This window comes from Dromiciops gliroides, chromosome 2, assembly GCF_019393635.1.
Source record: "Dromiciops gliroides isolate mDroGli1 chromosome 2, mDroGli1.pri, whole genome shotgun sequence".
NCBI lineage: Eukaryota > Metazoa > Chordata > Mammalia > Microbiotheria > Microbiotheriidae > Dromiciops > Dromiciops gliroides.
In genome coordinates, this window is record NC_057862.1 from 546,981,451 (window position 1) to 547,001,459 (window position 20,009).

The 20,009-nt window shown below is 41.2% G+C and overlaps 1 protein-coding gene across 1 annotated transcript in view; it reads left to right on the forward strand.

Annotated features, from left to right (window-relative positions):
- Positions 1–19,154, forward strand: part of SNRNP200 (small nuclear ribonucleoprotein U5 subunit 200) — a 40,159-nt gene extending 21,005 nt beyond the window's left edge. The window contains exons 22-45 of the mRNA XM_043985047.1: positions 716–868; positions 990–1,070; positions 1,342–1,425; positions 2,036–2,142; positions 2,402–2,520; positions 2,838–2,992; positions 3,650–3,839; positions 4,089–4,262; positions 5,686–5,846; positions 6,298–6,525; positions 7,316–7,507; positions 7,602–7,780; positions 8,072–8,223; positions 8,687–8,795; positions 10,627–10,735; positions 11,234–11,423; positions 13,340–13,504; positions 13,710–13,831; positions 14,046–14,189; positions 14,276–14,452; positions 14,767–14,927; positions 15,063–15,144; positions 18,475–18,567; positions 18,709–19,154. Coding sequence (XP_043840982.1) covers positions 716–868; positions 990–1,070; positions 1,342–1,425; positions 2,036–2,142; positions 2,402–2,520; positions 2,838–2,992; positions 3,650–3,839; positions 4,089–4,262; positions 5,686–5,846; positions 6,298–6,525; positions 7,316–7,507; positions 7,602–7,780; positions 8,072–8,223; positions 8,687–8,795; positions 10,627–10,735; positions 11,234–11,423; positions 13,340–13,504; positions 13,710–13,831; positions 14,046–14,189; positions 14,276–14,452; positions 14,767–14,927; positions 15,063–15,144; positions 18,475–18,567; positions 18,709–18,852 — 3,471 coding nt within the window. The 3' untranslated portion in view covers positions 18,853–19,154. The remainder of the gene's footprint in view (positions 1–715; positions 869–989; positions 1,071–1,341; positions 1,426–2,035; positions 2,143–2,401; positions 2,521–2,837; positions 2,993–3,649; positions 3,840–4,088; positions 4,263–5,685; positions 5,847–6,297; positions 6,526–7,315; positions 7,508–7,601; positions 7,781–8,071; positions 8,224–8,686; positions 8,796–10,626; positions 10,736–11,233; positions 11,424–13,339; positions 13,505–13,709; positions 13,832–14,045; positions 14,190–14,275; positions 14,453–14,766; positions 14,928–15,062; positions 15,145–18,474; positions 18,568–18,708) is intronic.
- Positions 19,155–20,009: the final 855 nt, after the last annotated feature.

The following is a 20,009-nucleotide window of genomic DNA, read 5'->3' on the forward strand; positions in this document are numbered from 1 at the left end:
TATTCAACATGGACTTTAACTTGGGTTGTACCCAATTCCTCTTATGAAAGTCTAGAAAGTATGGTAAAGTATAGAAGAGCATTTCAGTAGTGTGGTTGCTTCATTGAACCCAGAACCTCCTGACTCATTGTGATGACTCCTGAAAATCTTTCCTTTTATATCAGTTGAGTCGATCTGGAGAGCTTATCTATCTTTTCTTTCATGTGGGATTTCACCCCATTCTACCTCTCCCCTTCCCCCTCCCCCAGTGCATTCCTCTCACCCCTCAATTTTACCCTAAAGATGTCATCATGGAGCAGTTAGGTGACAAAGCACCCACCCTGGGCCCAAGAGAACGTGAGCCCCAGTCTGGCCCCAGTCACAAGATGCTCAACCACTGCTCAACCCCAGGCATGTCACCCAACTCCAACCACCCCGCCAAAAAAAAATATATATATATATGTGTGTATATATATATATATATATATAAACAAAAAATAAATGTTTTACAGATATCATTCCTTTATAATCAATTCCTACCTGTCCTCTGTGTCTAAATTTATTTGTCAACTTGTCTATCTTTTCACTGTGGGCACCAGAAATGTGTCCACTTTGTTGAGCTAGCTCAGGCACACTGGTGAACTCACTGTTGCCTGTGGCCCTCTCTGAAATAAACCTGCCACAAAAAGGGAATTGAACTATTTACTAAATTTAAATTGAACTTTCCTTGCCACAGGTGACAGAGCTTGGCCGTATTGCCAGTCATTATTATATCACCAATGATACGGTGCAGACCTATAACCAGCTGTTGAAACCAACTCTGAGTGAAATTGAGCTCTTTAGAGTGTTCTCACTCTCTTCAGAATTCAAAAACATCACTGTGAGAGAGGTGAGTCTCTAGAAGTCAATCTGAAAATGATGGGGATGTGATACTCTGTGCATTGGGGCCTAGAAGATTCCATTCTGTGAACATTGCTCTTCTTTCTGATTCATTTTCTGGCCTATAACAGGAAGAGAAGCTAGAGCTTCAGAAATTACTAGAGAGGGTTCCAATTCCTGTGAAGGAGAGCATTGAGGAACCCAGTGCAAAGGTAAGCCTCTTACCACTTAAACTAGAGCACTTAGCCAAGGGATAAAGAGCACATGGTGTTCATAGCTTCCAAAAGAAATGTTAAGATTTAGGATAACTGATTTTTGATAACCTGCTGAACTCTAACCTAATGCCTTCCACCTGTCCCTTTTGTACAAAGTAGCTACTACCTAGTATTGGGAGGGAAGCCCAGAGTAGGAGTGTAGTTCACTTGATACTATACATCAGACTGCGTGCCTTACATTGCTTTCCTCTACTTTTCCCTTTTATAGATCAATGTGCTTCTCCAGGCCTTCATTTCACAGCTAAAGCTGGAGGGTTTTGCACTGATGGCAGACATGGTGTATGTTACACAGGTGAGTTCAGAGTTTTGACTTGCCTGTAACAAGTAGAGTCAAGCACTTTCTAATTTCTTAATCTCCTGTGTTGGGAGGTAGGGGAGAGGATGGGGAGAAGTGTTAGAACTTCCTGGTTATGGTTCATTGTTGTTATCATAGTCTACTTTCTGATGCTTTATTGATCCTGAGCATCATGAGAAGGTGAGGCTGCTGGAGGGGATGGTGGGGGTGGGGGAAAGTCAGGGAGCTAGTTATATAGCTGTGCCTCTTGAGCAGAGGGCAATTCCTTCTTGCTAATGTCACAGCGTTTATTAATGATCAGAGGATGACAAAGAACCTCTCCAGTTTTATTGTTCTCATGTATTAAAGTCACTCAGTAGCCTCAGGCTGCTAGCAAGAGACATCTTTGCTGTATCGTGCAGTGAACCTTTAATTAAGCTACTGAGAGCTGCCCTTCAATAAGCATGGAACAGGAATAAGAACTATGTTATAGCACAGGAAGAAGAAAGAAGTGAGGTTTTTGGTGAGCAGATAAGGGTGGTTTGATGAGAGGATAAGCTCATCCACACATAAGCCAGCCAACTAGGTCTAGCACTAGTAAGAACTAACCATAATTTTCTTTTTCTAGTCGGCTGGTCGGTTAATGCGTGCCATCTTTGAAATCGTCTTAAATCGAGGTTGGGCACAGCTGACAGACAAGACTCTTAATCTGTGCAAGATGATTGACAAACGCATGTAAGGAGCTGGTGGGCTGGAAAGTTATTGCAGTAAAGAGTCTGAGGACTATGATTTCAGTCTATGAATCTGAAATCTGTTGGTTGGAATGGATATGAAGCAACACAGTTTACACCATCTTTGGCTTCTCTGGGCTCATTAGAACTTGTGGAATTAGGATTGACTGTTGGGTAGCAAGTATATTTGGCACAGTTTAGACTTTGTTAGTTTCTGTATATATCTTCTATAATCCAGTGACTTTCATTTCCTTTCTGGATAGGTGGCAGTCCATGTGTCCCCTGCGCCAGTTCCGGAAGCTCCCTGAGGAGGTGGTAAAGAAGATTGAGAAGAAAAACTTTCCCTTCGAGCGACTGTATGACCTGAATCATAATGAGATAGGTTTGTGGAATTCTGTTCTTTTTTGCCATGTTGGCAAATGGAAACTATGTTCTTACATCTCTGTCCATCCTAATTTCAAACCTCATTTCCTATACCCTAACTTAACTCAGTCCCTATTTACCTCTCATATGACTTCTAGGGCTTTATCTTTGAGCTTTTAAGTGATAGGAGTGCAAATTTGCATTGTGATCAAAAGAACCCAGTCAACCACTTCATAAAATATTGATAATCTACTGTAGTCCTTTGGTCCCTACTTAGTAGTGCATCAGGTTGACTAAGCCTTCAGCCACTGAACCACCTCTTGCCTCTTTTCATAGGTGAACTCATCCGCATGCCCAAGATGGGAAAGACTATCCACAAATATGTTCACCTGTTCCCCAAACTGGAACTCTCAGTACATTTGCAGCCCATCACTCGTTCTACCCTGAAAGTAGAGCTGACCATAACTCCTGATTTCCAGTGGGATGAAAAGGTGAGGTTTTATTTTATGAATGATTGTTCTCAGAGTGATTATGAGGAGACTGAATGAATACAAAAACATTTTTTAAGCACCTACTATGTGCCAGTCACTTTGCTAGGCTCTAGAAGTGCAAGGTGTCCCAAAAGTCCTACTACTGCTACTAAAACTTGGAATTGCACTAGGACTTTTGGAATGCCTTAAATAGCTACAAGAGTGAGTCATGTCCTGCCCTTGTGGTTAGAGCTTATGTTCTAAAGGAGGAGAAAACACATTGATTGGAAAAGAGAGGAGTGAACCAAGTTTTGATCTGAAGAGTCACAGGGGTTTATGAATGGAGCCATAGGGCTGTTGGTTGTCATCTTCTTTCCAGTAATAGTGTTATTATTGATTTGATTAGTGTACTTGGGGCAAAAAGCTTAAAAAAACAAAAAGGTGTGTGGGTGTGTTAGTGGCAGGGCATATGGCAAAATTTCAGGTTAAGTCAGCAAGATTTATTAAGTGCGTACTTTGTGTGAGGCACTGTGTTAACCAATGAGGTTCCAAAGGAAGGTCAAGACAATGTGTGCTCTAAAGGGAGGTTACAGTTTGCTGGAGTGGTGACTGAATAGGATGCCAGCCAGTGAGTGCAGGGAATTAACCTCTGCTGACCCTGTGCCCTTCTTTTGAAAGGTCCATGGTTCATCTGAGGCATTCTGGATTCTGGTAGAAGATGTTGACAGTGAAGTGATCCTACACCATGAATATTTCCTGCTCAAGGCCAAGTACGCACAGGATGAGCATCTCATTACATTCTTTGTTCCTGTGTTTGAGCCACTTCCTCCACAGTACTTTATTCGTGTGGTGTCAGACCGCTGGCTATGTGAGTATTGACTTCTCTTGAAAGCCAGCTCTTTCAACAAGAATATGTCCCCTTATGGCTACCGATCTTACAATTTCTTCTCCTTTTTTTCCCTTTTTTATACTGAGTTATGTTATGGGGAGGATGTGGTATTATGTAGTCTGTAGTGCAGGACTACATACCTGGAGTTTCTTTTGCTAACTACTAGCTTTGAAGGGGTATGTATTGGAGATTAATATGAATTCTAATTCCTGATTTCTTACATGGTAGCTTGTGAGACCCAGTTGCCTGTCTCCTTCCGTCATTTAATCTTGCCTGAGAAGTACCCACCTCCCACAGAACTTTTAGATTTACAGCCATTGCCTGTGTCTGCCCTGAGGAACGGTGCTTTTGAGAGTCTCTATCAGGACAAATTCCCATTCTTCAATCCCATCCAGACTCAAGGTGGGTATCAAATCACCAGGCAATACCTCCCCATTTGAACCTTGTCTTGAGATTAATTTAGTACTACACTTATCCTTGCCAAAGATAGAAGACATACTTCTCTTGAGACTTGTTATTCAGGAAAGCTAGCTATTGGGAAGACACAGAAAACTTTCCTTCACGGCAATGCTTGAATACAACATCAAAACTGAAGAGTTTCAGCAGCTTTGCCATCTCAACTGGTAGAACCCTCAAACTTTTGCTGCTTTCTGGGATTTATTAATTTGTTTGTTTTTTGTGAGGGGCAATAGGGGTTAAGTGACTTGCCCAGGGTCACACAGCTAGTAAGTGTCAAGTGTCTGAGGTCACATTTGAACTTAGGTCCTCCTGAATCCAGGGCCGGTGCTTTATCCACTGCGCCACCTAGCTGCCTCTCTGGGATTTATTACAGTAGAGCCAGTTTTTCTTCAGGTGCTTTGTTATTTCTTTGGTTCTCACAGCTAATGCCAAAGACATATGTAACAGTCATCAAATTTAGTGCTTGACTACATGCCCAGGGTGCCTGAATAGTTTATTTTGTAGGGTGACTGAGGGTTCCTTACCTCCCTATCCAGTGGTCACCAGAACCATTCTAAATGGTCCAGGGACTTAGAAATATTTCTAATGACCAGAGGTAGGGATGCAATTTCAAGCAACTTTTCCCTTTTTAGTCACTGACCTTTGGGATAAAAATAGTATCAAAAAAGCAGGATAGAAAATTGTTTGGTTTTTTGACTTGCTTTGGGGTTCATTGTTAAAACAGCAGAAATTCTCTTTGGATCTTCTCATCCATCCACTGTGCCTCAAGTTACCTGAGTTTTCTTCTCTTGTTCATTAACAACAACAAATAGCATTTATATGGCTATTTAAGGTTTGCAAAGCACTTTACATATGTTTTCTCATTTGATCCTCATAACGACCCTATGAAGTAGTTGCTATTATTATTCTCATTTTTCAGATGAGGAAACTGAGGTACCACAAAGAGGGCATGTGACTTGCCCAGTGTAACACAGCTAAAGTGTGTAAGGCATAATTCAAATTCAGGTCTTCCTGAGTCCAGCCCTGTATGTACTGTATCCCCTAGCTGCCTGGAGAGGGACAAAAGATGAGGGCAAAGTAGGTTGAAGTAAATTGAGTTCAATAATAATATAGTACGACATTGCCACTTGCCACTGAAATTTCTAGCCCATCAGTATTGGCAGTTTGCTCCCCCAGTTTTGTGTGCGTACAGGGAACTTAGTAACTTCTTGTTGAATGAATGAAATGACTGTTATACTACTAGTGATGATATAGCTTCATCTTGCCTCACATGGGCATATTTTTGTACAAATGTGATGGCCAGTAGTCTGCCTGGTCCTCCCTTCTTTTCTCTTGGCCTTAACACTGCCATTCTTTTGGCTTGTAGTGTTTAATACTGTATACAATAGTGATGACAACGTATTTGTGGGGGCCCCTACTGGCAGCGGGAAGACCATCTGTGCTGAATTTGCCATTTTAAGGATGCTCTTACAGAACTCTGAAGGTCGCTGTGTCTATATAACCCCCATGGAGGCTCTTGCAGAACAGGTAAAAGTACTGCCAGCCTTTCTCTGTCATCCCCTCCCCAGAAGCTATTCATAGGATCAGAGAAGGACCCTGGAGACCAACCCCAGAGCCTCAATTTGGATAGATACTCAGACATAACTGGCTCATGGTAGTTTGGTTAATAGGCATCAAGGTTGGATTTGAAACCAGGTCCCCAGATTCCAAATCCAGTCTTTCTTTTTCCCTTGTTAATTCATATAAAGGTTCCCTTGCCTCTGAAACCTTCTGCTGATAGAGTTTCTTCCTTTTGTTCATTTTCTTCATTTGTGCACTGTGGGAGAAGGGATTCTTCAGTGAATTGGTGAAGGTTTATAAAGTACTTAGACACCTGTAGCTAAAAAGGTAGTCTTATGACCTGTCTTCTGAACTTTCTCTCAGAATGATCGAAATGATGGCTTGAAGAGGCATATTTCTTCTTCTCTTCCCCTGCCAGGTATATATGGATTGGTATGAGAAGTTCCAGGAGCGACTCAACAAGAAGGTAGTATTGCTGACAGGAGAGACCAGCACAGACCTGAAGCTTTTGGGCAAAGGCAATATCATTATCAGCACTCCTGAAAAGTGGGACATCCTCTCTCGCCGCTGGAAGCAGCGCAAGAACGTCCAGAATGTCAACCTCTTTGTGGTGGATGAGGTCCACCTCATTGGGGGTGAGAATGGGGTATGTACATGATCTATTAGCAAAAATGAGGGGCTGGTACATCTCATTGGACTTTGTGGTTTGGGGATGCCCACAGGCATGGAGACAATTTCCTCATCTGATGGTCTCACTTAGGAGAATGTTATCTGCCATTTTACTTCTAAAAAATTCAATGGAGAGGGCAGCTAGGTGGTGCAGTGGATAAAGCACCAGCCATGGATTCAGGAGGACCTGAGTTCAAATCTGACCTCAGACACTTGACACTTACTAGCTGTGTGACCCTGGGCAAGTCACTTAACCCACATTGCCCCACCTAAACAAACAAACAAACAAATAAATAAATTCAATGGAGAGGAAAGGATCTAAGTGCTTTTTTATAGAAGTCATTCATGAAAAATGACCTGGATTATTTTCCTAGTGAAGATTGGCTGCTTTGGGGCATAAATAGTGGAAGAAATAAGACCCTTAGCTTTGAAGAAAGGATTAATAGTAATTGTAGCATATCTTTATTTATAAGCTTTATAAATATACTCATTCAAACCTGTGATTAGCATCATTTAGCTATTGGTAGACTTCTTTTGCAAGTGGGAAACTGCGGCTTGGGTTATAATTTGCTCCATATAGTATAGCTATTAAATGATGGAGACAGGACTGAAATCTAGCTCTTTGTGACTCTCAGGTGTCCATTGTTTTTTTCCCATTATGAATAGATTTGAAGCTGTTGGAAATGAAAAGTTGGGTTTCTAGAGGATTGACTAGGATAGTAAGTTGATAGCCTTTTCCTGAATTCATTCCCTTATTTCCTTTACAGCCTGTACTTGAAGTGATCTGCTCTCGTATGCGCTACATCTCCTCCCAGATAGAGCGACCCATCCGCATCGTGGCACTTAGTTCCTCCCTATCTAATGCTAAGGATGTTGCCCACTGGTTAGGCTGTAGTGCCACTTCCACCTTTAATTTTCACCCCAATGTACGTCCTGTCCCCCTGGAATTGCATATTCAGGTGAGAACTACTGTCATTCCCACCTTCCCTTTTGTGTACAGAAAGTAGCAGACTTTAGGACATCCATCTTTTCCCTTTTCCTTTTGGTTCTTAGGGCTTCAACATTAGCCACACACAGACTCGCCTGCTCTCTATGGCTAAGCCAGTGTATCACGCCATTACAAAGCATTCGCCCAAGAAGCCCGTCATTGTTTTTGTCCCATCACGCAAACAGACTCGCCTGACTGCCATCGACATCCTCACCACCTGTGCAGCAGACATTCAGAGGCAGAGGTATGCTACTTAAGTAGCAGAGCTCTTGCAGGCAGAGATTGCTTCTATAACCTTGCTTGGGGACAGCTCTGCATTTCCTCATAGGTGCAATCATGTCAGGTTCTATAGAACTCCCAAATTCTCAGGAAAGTTCTGTGTTCCTAGGTAGGTCCTTGTAGAGGTATAGGCACTCCTTGTATTCCTTTCTTGATGTTGGGCAAGACAAGTATACTGACCACCACCAGAGGCAGAAAGTATGAGGCTTCACATCTGAGAAATCCTTTGTTTTTTCCCCTTTGCTCCTCTGGGCAGATTTTTGCATTGCACAGAGAAGGATCTAATCCCATATCTGGAGAAGCTGAGCGACAGCACCCTCAAGGAGACACTGCTGAATGGTGTGGGCTACCTGCATGAGGGACTCAGCCCTGCAGAGCGGCGCCTGGTGGAGCAGCTCTTCAGCTCAGGTACAGAACAAGCAAAAACCGTCTTGGGACTTCATCAGCTTCCCTTTAAGCACTTCATTGCTGGCTTTGGTTTAACATTTGTTTTTCTTGTTTCTCCATCTGTAGTGCATATTATTTGTTCTTCACAATAGGCCTTCTAGCCTTTTAGGAAGCAGCCTGTTAAATCTTCCTTTTTCTTGTCTTTGGAATCTGTTGTAGGCCTCATTAAATTAAAAGATTTCCTCCTTTCTTTCCCTCTTCCCCCTCTCCCAAACCAAACCCCAGGGTAAGAGTGCCTTTGAAATAAATTTCTATGGTGCTGGGCACATTGCCCTGAAGCATTGGTCTTTTATCAGAGAGTATTATGTGGTAAGTTTGCCTTGACTGGATCTCTTGATCTTAGATGGCATAACTTAGAAAGGAAGCCACAGGTTCTGCCTTAAGGGAATTCTTGAACTCATCTCTTTTTTCCTCTGCTGCTCAGGTGCCATCCAGGTGGTTGTGGCCTCTCGAAGCCTGTGCTGGGGCATGAATGTGGCTGCCCATCTGGTGATCATCATGGACACACAGTACTATAATGGCAAGATCCATGCGTGAGTATAGCATTTCTCCACATACTTGGGCTTTACCTCCCTGCAAAACAAAGAAAATACAAAATCAGTAGCTATGGATATAATAAGATCATGGAAGAAATGGAATTACTGAAGTGAAAATGCAGCCCATTTAGTACTCATTTTAGTCAAGTTTGAGTGATAATTGTTTCTGTCCTTTTTACCCTAAGGGCCACTTTTGTGATAATAGACACTTCTCTGTTGCATTTTGAGAAATTGAAGAGCTTAAAATCATAAAATGTTAGACTTGGGAGATGGGTTATCTTATCCAGTGATTCCTACCCTTTGGGTTTGGTCTCTAGGAGACTGCAGAATTGTTGCATAAGGACAAGATGATAAGGGATTAAGACATAAAGAAATGCTGAGGATGTAGAGATAACAAAAACCTTTATTTTTTTTTAAGAGAAAAAAATGGGACAAAAATGTGAGGGAATGATTTTTTTTCTTTAGTATTGGGAAAACCTGAACACATTTCTAGGCTAATATGGACCCAGGGAAAAGAGAACTTGAAAATGGATCACTTCAGTTCAACTGATAACATGATACAAGACAGAAAAAGGGATGATGGCTGAGGCAAGATCCCAGGGGAGTCAAGAAGGGGATAGGATTTAAGTGCAGGGTTAGAAGAAGGATTAGCTTCAAGAAGTAAGAATACCTTATCTTTTGACATAAGATGGAGAGGACAGGAGAAGATCCTGAGAATTTTTTTGTGGAGGTTTGGAAGTTGAGCAGGCTTCTTTTAGATAGCTTCTATCTTTTGAGTCAAATAGGAGGCTTGGGGGGCAGCTAGGTGGTGCAATGGATAAAGCACTGGCCCTGGATTCAGGAGTACCTGAGTTCAAATCTGGTCTCAGACACTTTACACTTACTAGCTGTGTGACCCTGGGCAAGTCACTTAACCCCCATGGCCCTGGAAAAAAAAAAAAGAATTACACCCTCTCACACACAAATCCAATTACAATAAAATTATCTTTAAAAAAAAAATGGGGGCAGCTAGGTGGTGCAGTGGATAAAGCACCAGCCCTGGATTCAGGAGTCCCTGAGTTCAAATCCGGCCTCAGACACTTGACACTTACTAGCTGTGTGACCCTGGGCAAGTCACTTAACCCCCATTGCCCTGCAAAAAAAAAACCAAAACCCAAAACAAATAGGAGGCTTGGTTACTTGCTTTGGGAGTGAGGGGTAAGACTCTAGGGGGAAAGGTTTTAAGATAGTTACTGTGAGGAATGAGATAGGGAGTTAATGCGATTTCTGAACCCACACTAAGGGCCTTTTCATTTGCATATAGTGGGTTACATAGTACAGTTTTGTAACTTGTTACAAAGATATGCAGCAGCCTAAGAACAGAAATGGAGAAAATGGATGATGAGGATTACTCAGAGTTTTGAGGTTGTTGGGAATGGAAATGGGTCATGGGACAGAGGATGCTAGAATGGGGTCTAGTGAGTTCTTTGAAATGGCTATCCAAAGGCCAGGAGTAATTGTGGAGTGTTAAGAGGAGGTTTTGAAGCTTTTGGTTTGGGGTAATTTTTGCAGCTTTGGTTGAACTCCTTGGGGGCCCTAAGCCATGAAAATGTGAAATTTATCCTTAAACATTTTATCCTTAATTTGAAAATTGCTAAGATGACATGCAGATAAATGAAACTGTAAACCTAGAACTCATACATAATAGCAGTTTTACCTGTAACTCTTAACCTGCTATGGGAACATTTTTAAACCCAATTTGGCATTCAAGGAAAAATGATCAAGATGCATTCTTTTTCACATTATGTTTACACAATCTTATTTTCCTTCTTGCCTTCTATCCTGTTAGTTATGTGGATTATCCCATCTATGATGTGCTACAAATGGTTGGTCATGCCAATCGACCTCTACAGGATGATGAAGGACGATGTGTCATCATGTGTCAGGGCTCCAAAAAAGTAAGTCCTGGGTATATGAAGGACTCTGGAGAGTTAGGCCTCAGAGCACCCAGTCACATTGTTAGTTCTCTTCTGAATGATAGCTTCAGTCACGTCCTAAATTTCTGCTGTTGTCTACTCCCCAAACTCCTTTGAGTTCAGTTCCATGAAATCAGAGCAAGATGTTGGATTCTTGCCTCTCATGTGTTTTCTACTGCTATTTAGTGTTCCCTCATATTTAGCTCTTACCACTAGCTGCTTCTGGCTGGTTCTATCCCTGTCATCTGTTTCTCAATGTCTTGAGTGATGCTGCTTTCTCCTTTCCCAAGAAGGAGATGGTTGGGTCACTGATTGCTACTTTCATCTTGAGTTTCTTCTGGTCTCTCTTATCACCATCTCACAAGCAGAGTTTGTGCCTTACTGATTGGCCCTAGTAAAGTTCTTATTTTTCATACTACTGTTGCCTTTCCTCATAGGACTTCTTTTTTTTTCTTTTCTTTTTTTTTTTAAACCTCATAGGACTTCTTTAAGAAATTTCTGTATGAGCCACTGCCAGTAGAGTCTCATCTGGACCACTGCATGCACGACCACTTCAATGCTGAGATTGTCACCAAGACCATTGAAAACAAACAGGATGCAGTAGATTACCTCACCTGGACCTTCCTGTATCGGCGAATGACCCAAAACCCCAACTACTACAACCTACAGGGTAAGGGTTTTCTTTATTCTGTTTGTTTGTTTGTTTTGGTGAGGCAATTGGGATTAAGTGACTTGCCCATGGTCACACAGCTAGTAAGTGTTACGTGTCTGAGTCTGGATTTGAACTCGGGTCCAGGGCCTGTGCTCTATCCATTGTGCCACCTAGCTGCCCATTATGGGGTAAGTTTTGAAGCCCTCTTCAATGTGACATTTCTAGCATTAGTTCTGGGCATCTAGCTCCTTAGCTCTTCTACAGATCTTTTTAAAATTGATTTATCTTTTGTTTTTACATTACCTAAATTTCCCCTGATAACCACTGCACCCCTCCAAAAACCATTCCATATAACAGAATTTAAAATGAAAAAAGAGAAAAAGAAAATCAACAAATCTGAAATCTGACATCATATGTAATATTCCATACCTGTGGTGTTATTCTCTCTCCCATCTCCCATTTCTGCAAAGGGGGAAGGGGTACCTTATCTTTGGGACCAAGCTTGTTCTTTATAATTTTGTAATGATCATTTAAAATAAGTTATTATCTTTTGTTCTTACTTCACTGTAATTTCTCCCACTATCCCTCCTGTTCCCCCTCCCAGAAAGCCATCCCATTTAACAAATAATATTTTTGAATGACAAAAAAAGATAAAGGAGAATTAGCATAACTGATCAGCACATTTTTTTTTAAGATTTGAAAATATGTGAAATGATCAATGCTTGTGGACCTCCCACCTCTGTAGAGATGTTGGAGTATCTTTTTTTATGTCTTTGAGCCATGCTTGCTCTTTTAAATTTTTCCACATTTACTTTTGATTTTTATGTGTATGTTTGTTCTTTCTGTTTACATTGTAGGAATGTATGTTGTTTTCTTGGCCTTGCTTATTTCATGTAGATCAGTTTGCATCAGTTCATGTAGATCTTTCTCTGTATTCATCACTTCTAAAAACAATTCTTCATTTCTTTTATAGCATACTAATATTCCATTACATTTATAGACCACAGTTTGTTTAACCATTCTTTGATCAGTGAGCATATACTTTGTAATTCTGTGCTATCACAAAAAGTGCTGTTGTAAATATTTTGGTTTACATGGGGACTTTTTTCTTATCATTGGCCTTCTTGGAGTATGAGTCTAAGGGTATGGATATTTTAGTCATTTTATATGTATAATCCAAAATGGTTATGGTGATTTACAGTTCCACCAACAGTGCATTAGTGTGCCTGTCTTTCCACAACTCCTTTACCATTGATTTTTCCCATCTTTTGTTATCTTTGCCAATTTTCAGAATGTGACGTGAAACCTCAAGATTGTTTTGGTTTGGATTTCTCTTGTTAGTGGAGCATGCTTTCATGTGGTTCATAATTTTCAGTTCTTTTGAGAACTGTTTATTCATATCCTTTGACCACTTAACTAACTTGTAGCATTCAGTTTCCATTGTTTTATAATTATTATTTTTCATTTCCATTGTTGTAGTCATGATATATATTGGTTTTCTGTCTCTGCTTTCTTCATTTTGCATCAGGTCATTTTAAGTCTTTCCATGCTTCTCTCTAGTCATCATCTCTTACAGCAGAGTAATAGTCCCTATTATATTCGTGCTCCACAGTCTGTTTAACCATTCTCCAGTTGATGGGTCTCTGGTTTGTCGCCAGTTGTTTGCTACTGCCACACACACAAAAATGCTAATTTAAGTACTTTGGTGTTTGTGGAACTTTTTTTTTTTAAATCAGGAACCTCCTTGAGGTATATACCTAGCAGTGGAATTTCTTTCCAAAGGGTGCAAACATTTTTGCCACTTTGTTTGGATAATTCCATTTGCATTCTGGAATGGCTTTACCTATTCACAGATCCACCAGCAGTGTGTTAGTGTAACTTTGTCCAACACAGTCCCTCCAGCATTGACTTCAACTGATCTCTTAAATCTATAGGTATCTCTCATCGTCACTTGTCAGATCACTTGTCGGAACTGGTAGAGCAGACATTAAGTGACCTGGAACAGTCCAAATGTATCAGTATTGAGGATGAGATGGATGTGGCACCCCTGAACCTGGGCATGATTGCTGCTTACTACTACATCAACTATACCACCATTGGTAAGGGAACCTAGAGTCATCTGAGGGAAAATTGTGCAAGGAGAGTGTTGCCTAAGGAAAAAAGGTGGCCACAGGTGTCTTACCCAAGACCTTTAGATATGATAAATTTTGTTAAGTATCATTGTAGTTCCTTGGTATTGGGTATTTCTCTTCTGTTCCCTTATCCAGCTGTTCATGACTTTCTACCAACCCCTTCTCTCACTAGAGCTCTTCAGTATGTCTCTGAATGCTAAGACCAAGGTGCGTGGGCTCATCGAGATCATTTCCAATGCAGCAGAATATGAGAACATTCCCATCCGACATCATGAGGACAACTTGCTACGGCAGGTGAGGTGATAGAGAACACTAGAGACAACTCTGACTGTGTTCACACTGAGCACTGAAATCCATAGTTGCCCATCACAGAAAAATCTTAATTCTAGATGTTACTTAGTTATAAATTTAACCATTTAACTATAGGGCTGAATGTTTCTACATGGGTGCTTTGGTCAAGGAGCAGTGACACTTAAGCCTCACAGTGTTTCTTTCTTCTTTTTACCAGTTGGCTCAGAAGGTGCCTCATAAGCTGAACAACCCCAAGTTCAATGACCCCCATGTTAAGACCAACCTGTTGCTTCAGGCCCATTTGTCTCGTATGCAGCTAAGTGCTGAATTGCAATCTGACACTGAGGAAATCCTTAGTAAGGTACTGTGTTATTGGAAGGGTTGGGGAGTGGAGGGAGTTAAGGCAGTAGTTCTGTGCCTGATGTGTTCTTGTTTCTCCATCTGTAGGCAATTCGGCTTATCCAAGCCTGCGTCGATGTCCTCTCTAGCAATGGTTGGCTGAGCCCTGCTCTGGCAGCCATGGAGCTGGCTCAGATGGTTACCCAAGCCATGTGGTCCAAAGACTCCTACCTGAAGCAACTGCCACACTTCACCTCTGACCACATCAAACGGTGCACTGACAAGGTAATCTGAGACTCAGACTGGGAGCATTAGGAAGATACCTGAGGAGAGAAGCATCTTAGCTGAATTTTCTGGAATTAAGCTTTATCCAAGGGCAGAGGGAACCCAGCTGTAATTTGAGAAAATATCTGGTCCTCATTTGGCAATGAAGGGGCCACAAATCAAGATCTTAAACAAGGCCAGCTGTGGGCAGATTTTCCTCTAGTAAGACCTGGTGCCGTTAGTGAAATTAACGAGTTCCTACAGCAAGTCTTTTTTACTGGTATTTTTCCTCCTTCTTTCCTGGATATCTCTGAGCCTACTTTGTTCTTTTATAGGGAGTGGAGAGTGTCTTTGACATTATGGAGATGGAAGATGAAGAACGCAACACACTGCTTCAACTATCTGACAATCAGATAGCTGATGTAGCCCGCTTTTGCAATCGCTATCCCAATATTGAATTGTCTTATGAGGTGGTGGAAAAAGAGAGCATCCGCAGGTGAGTTGGGAGGGTCCAACCCCTGGCCCCAGAAGCAATAAGAAGCAATACACAGTCTTGGGTAGTTGAGAAACAGCCCTTGTGTCTGCTCTGAGCCCACTGCTTGAGTGGTGATGTCCTATTTCTTTCTTGCAGCGGTGGGCCAGTTGTTGTGTTGGTGCAACTGGAGCGAGAAGAGGAAGTCACAGGCCCTGTCATTGCTCCTCTTTTCCCACAGGTAAACTTTTCTGATTTTGCTAACATACAGGCCTTTTTATTAGCTAGAGTCCAAACATATCATTTAGGAAGAGGACATTTAGACTTAGTAATATTGCTTTAAGAAGCACAGTTACATAGTGGTTAGAAAGCCATCCTTGAAGCCAAGATGTGTTCATGTCTCAACTTTAACATATACTGTGTGACCTTGAGTAAGTGACATAACCTTAGCTTCTCTAAAACTCTAAGTTAGAGAATAGATACCAATCTGTGTTAACAGAGGTATTTTCTTACCAGGAGTGCCAAACAAATTTTAAAAATACAGATTTATGGGTGCTAGAAGTCCTGTGGGACTATTTTAGCAAGTCACTCCATAGCATTATTCTGTCTCTTACAGCTGAGGCTGGTCCAGGGAGAAATGAGAAAGTTCCATTTTTGTCTACTTTTCCTTCACCCACATTTCTAGAGCTGGTTCCAGGACCAGATTCTGATTGGGGGAGGTTATGGAAACTATGCTGGGGCTGGTATGAGTACACTACCCTTTTTCTAGGGCTCTTGGGGGATCTTGAAGCTATCTCCCTGCTTAATGAATGTTTCAGACAGCCTCTCCTTTCTCCTTTGAACCCCATTCTAGGAAGGGTCTTACCATCAGAGGTATCAGATGCACAGCTGTACATCTGATGCACAGTGCCACTGGAACTAGATTAAAATGTAATTGGGACATGTTTAGCAAAATGAAAATATAATACAATATAGATACTGTTAATGTATGGTTTTCAAAGTCAATATGCAGCTACAGGAATCTATTTCTATTTGAATTTGACACCTTGGTTCTACATGATAGCTTGCCTTGTCAGGAAGCTTTTTCTTGTAACTGATTTAGTACCTTCCTATAATTTAGGCTCATTTTCTAAGTGGATATGGAAGGTAGATGATTCCTGTTTTCTTCACCAATACTTCAGTTACCTGGCAATGTTAGAAACTAAAGTGTTCTAGATTTATGAGTTAAATAAATTCAGTTCAGACATTAAGTTTTGCAAGGCACTATGTTAGGTATTGGAGTTCTCTCTTTTAGGCATCAAAACTTAATTTAATTGTTTTTGATGGAAATTTGGAAATGATGAAAAAAAGGGTTGCATACTTTCCTGCCTTGATGACTTGAATTAATTGTAAATGTTATCATACTTTGCTGTTAAGATATGTTGTATGTCAGCCTCTTCACACCTTATTAGACTCTTAATGAGTTTTTTGTGGTCAAAACAACTCCTTACCTGGTGACCAAACTACTCTTCATGAACCTCTCTAAACTTAGGCTGGCCCTTAGACAGTATACCTAGTCCATTTTTAGGTCCATATCTGAAGCCATTTCCAGCTTCAGCACCATTGTCTTAGCCTCTGAGAACCCTGTCATCTCTATACCACTGAGTCACTGGAGTAGAACTTGAGTGGAGGACCATAATAACCCTCATTTAGATTTCTTTATCCAGCTGAGTGTTGTTCCTTCTTTGAGCCAAATCTGATGAGAGTAAGGTTCAAACAATGCTCAACCCACTCTCATTTCCCCCATTAATCTTTCACACCTCTTCAAGTGATATAATTTATTCCATTTTGCCTCTCTTCCCCCTTTTCCCAGTGTAGTCCTTTCTCATTCCTTAATTTTTTTTAACATATTCCTTCTCGCTGCCCTAATACTGTTATAATTCTTAAAAGTTACAAGAATCATCTTCCCATGTAGAGATATAAACAGTTTAACCTTATTGAATAACTTAAAGTTTTTTCTTTCCTGTTTACCTTTTATGCTTCTCTTAAGTCTTGTATTTGAAAATCAAATTTTTTTTTTGTTTAGCTCTGGTCTTTTCATCAGGAATGTTATTTTACATTTTCCTCTATTTTTTCATTTTTTAAACTTTTGTTTGACGGATTCTTGATGTCTCTTGATTAGCTTCCACTTGCCCAATTCTAATTTTTAAGGAATTATTTTCTTCAGCTTGCTTTTGTACCTCCTTTTCCATTTGGTCTATTCTACTTTTGAAGTAGTTGTTTTCTTCAGTGGATTTTTGTACCTCCATTTCTATTTGGCCAATTCTTTCTACCTTTTTTTTTTTTAAATTTTTGCAGGGCAAGTGACTTGCCCAGGGTCACACAGCTAGTTAAGTGTCAAGTGGCTGAGGCTGGATTTGAACTCAGGTCCTCCTGAATCCACGGCCAGTGCTTTATCCACTGCGCCGCCTAGCTGCCCCCCAATTCTTTCTACTTTTTAAGGGGAGTTGTTTTCATCAGTGAATTTTTGTACATCCTTCCCCATTTTTGTGCTTCCTTTACTAAGCTGTTGACTCTTTTCATGATTCTCTTGCATAACACTCAATTCTTTTCCCAATTTTTCTTCCACCTTTTATTTGATTTTTAAAATCTTTTTTGAGCCCTTCAAGGAGGACTTTTTGGGCCTGAGACCAATTCATATTTCTCTTTGAGGTGTTGCATATAGGCCTTTTGACATTGTTGTCCTTTTCTGAGTTTGTTTTGATTTTCCTTGTTACCATAGTAGCTTTCTATGATCAGGGCCTTTTATTTTGTTTTGGGTATTTTTTTTTTGCTCATTTTCCAGTCTATTTTGTGAATTTTAAAGTTGAGCTCTGCTCCTGGGGTACAGGAAGCATTGTCCTAAGCTGCTTCTATTGGGGGCCTGGTGTCTGGTCACTGGTTTGCTGCACCAGAACCTCGGGTTGGTGGCTTGCCAGGTGTGTGTGTTTGGGAGGAGGGAGAGGTAATCAGGAACTAGCAGCTTACCTGCTGTGCTGGTGCGCTGGGGGCCTCACACTCACAGTTGGCCTGCTGAACTGGGACTTTGGGGCCTTGGTTGCTGGGGCTACAAGCCTCCTGCTGACTTGCCAGGACACTGCCTGGCCTGGAATGCACTCCCCCTTTTACCCAAGTCAGACAGACCTTCCTGTAGTCCTTCTAAGTTGTCTTGGGCTGGAAAATTGTTTCACCTTGTTCATCTGTGGGTTCTGTTGCTCCAGAACTTGTTTTGAGGCTTGATTTTAAGCTGTTTGGAGGGAAATAGGGGAGAGCTCAGGCAATTTCCTGCCTTTTCTCTGACATATTCAATAGCCCCCATTTACTTTACATAGCACTTTAAAGAGCTATGGAAGTACTTTCCTTTTAACAACCTTGTGAAGTGAGTAGTACAAGTAGTATCTACTTTTTATGGACAAACTTGAAACATGAAGTAAATTCATCTAGTTATGGTTAGTAAGTATAAGGAGGTAGGATTCAAACTCCATGTTTCTTCCTGTTACAATAAATGGTGAATTCTGAATATTTTTGTCCCTTACTTTGTTCACTTTTATAGAAACGTGAGGAGGGCTGGTGGGTGGTAATTGGAGACTCCAAGTCCAATAGTCTCATCTCCATCAAAAGGTTGACACTGCAACAGAAGGCCAAGGTGAGTGAATTGTTCAAGCCTTACCTGATGGGGAAGAAGCAATACTGAGGGGAGGTGGGGTGAAGGGCAGGGTGGGACAAAACTAGGCTCTCTGAATTACAGAACTGCTCGACTTCATTCTTGCTTCCTTTTCTCCTCTAGGTGAAGCTTGATTTTGTGGCTCCAGCCACTGGTGCCCATAATTACACTCTCTACTTTATGAGTGATGCCTACATGGGTTGTGACCAGGAATACAAATTCAGTGTGGATGTGAAGGAAGCAGAAAGTGATAGTGATTCTGACTGAGTCCCAGAGCATTCATATATACTCACAGAAAAATGATAAACTAGGATTTGGAATGTGTAGTTGCTCGAGACTGGATTTTCAGAGATCCATTATGGGAGGGAATCATGCCAGTGTTAGCCTAGCCGTCAACATTTTTACCCTTTATCCTGTTGCACCCTAAGTTCCCTTAGTGATTTAAATGTTTGCTGGTTTTTGTTGGCTATGCTGAACCATGAAACTTGTACAGTATTTTTTAAATGTGGTTCTTTGTAGGTCTTTGCTGATTTTGAATATCCTAGTAAAATCATTTGAAGACTCCCTTACTTGACTATCTTTACTTTTTGAAATGATTCTGTTTGGTAGTAAAGGTTCATTGTCAGCGTCTTGGCTAAGATAGGTCTTCCATCCTGCTCCGTTGGCCCGATGAAACTCAGCACAGCAAGTGTGTGTCTTATGAGGCCAATTGCTACTCCCAGGTATCCCTCCAGACATTTTGAGTCAGGGTTCAAGTCCTATCAGAAACTGGGTTCATGGTTTAGGGGATAACAAGGATGGCTAATTCAATCAGGGTAACATGTTGGCCAGTTGTACCCAAACTTCCTTGGACTGACCATGCTACATGCATTTGGAAGTCCTAGTTTCTAAGCACCAGAGGGCAGCATAAAATGCCCAGTGAGCCCTACAGTACAATCACCTGTTGTTCCAGAGAGCTTTACATCCAGCTCCCTTCATTTCTTTTCAGATCATATGCACAGTATCATTTTAAGTAGGTGATGCAGGCAGGCTTGACAAGCCAAAGTAGCATGTGCTAAATCTGGATTTTCTTCAGTTGCTATTTTCTGCTACTTTGAAAGTATGTGGAGCTGGAAAACGTGCTAAATTTGATCTGAAGGGGATTTGAACATCTTTTTGGTAGTGGGTTATTCTTGGGTTCCAATTAAGAGGTTGTGGGGGCAGCTAGGTGGCACAGTAGATAGAGCACCAGCCCTGGATTCAGGAGGACCCGAGTTCAAATGTGACATATACTAGCTGTGTGACCCTGGGCAAGTCACTTGACCCCAATTGCCTCATCCAAAACAAACAAACAAAAAGGTTGTGGAATACAAGGCAAATTTTAGTGCTGCCCCTCCCTACCTTTTACAAGAAGCCTTGCCTGGTCCTCATTGTTAGTACCTTCA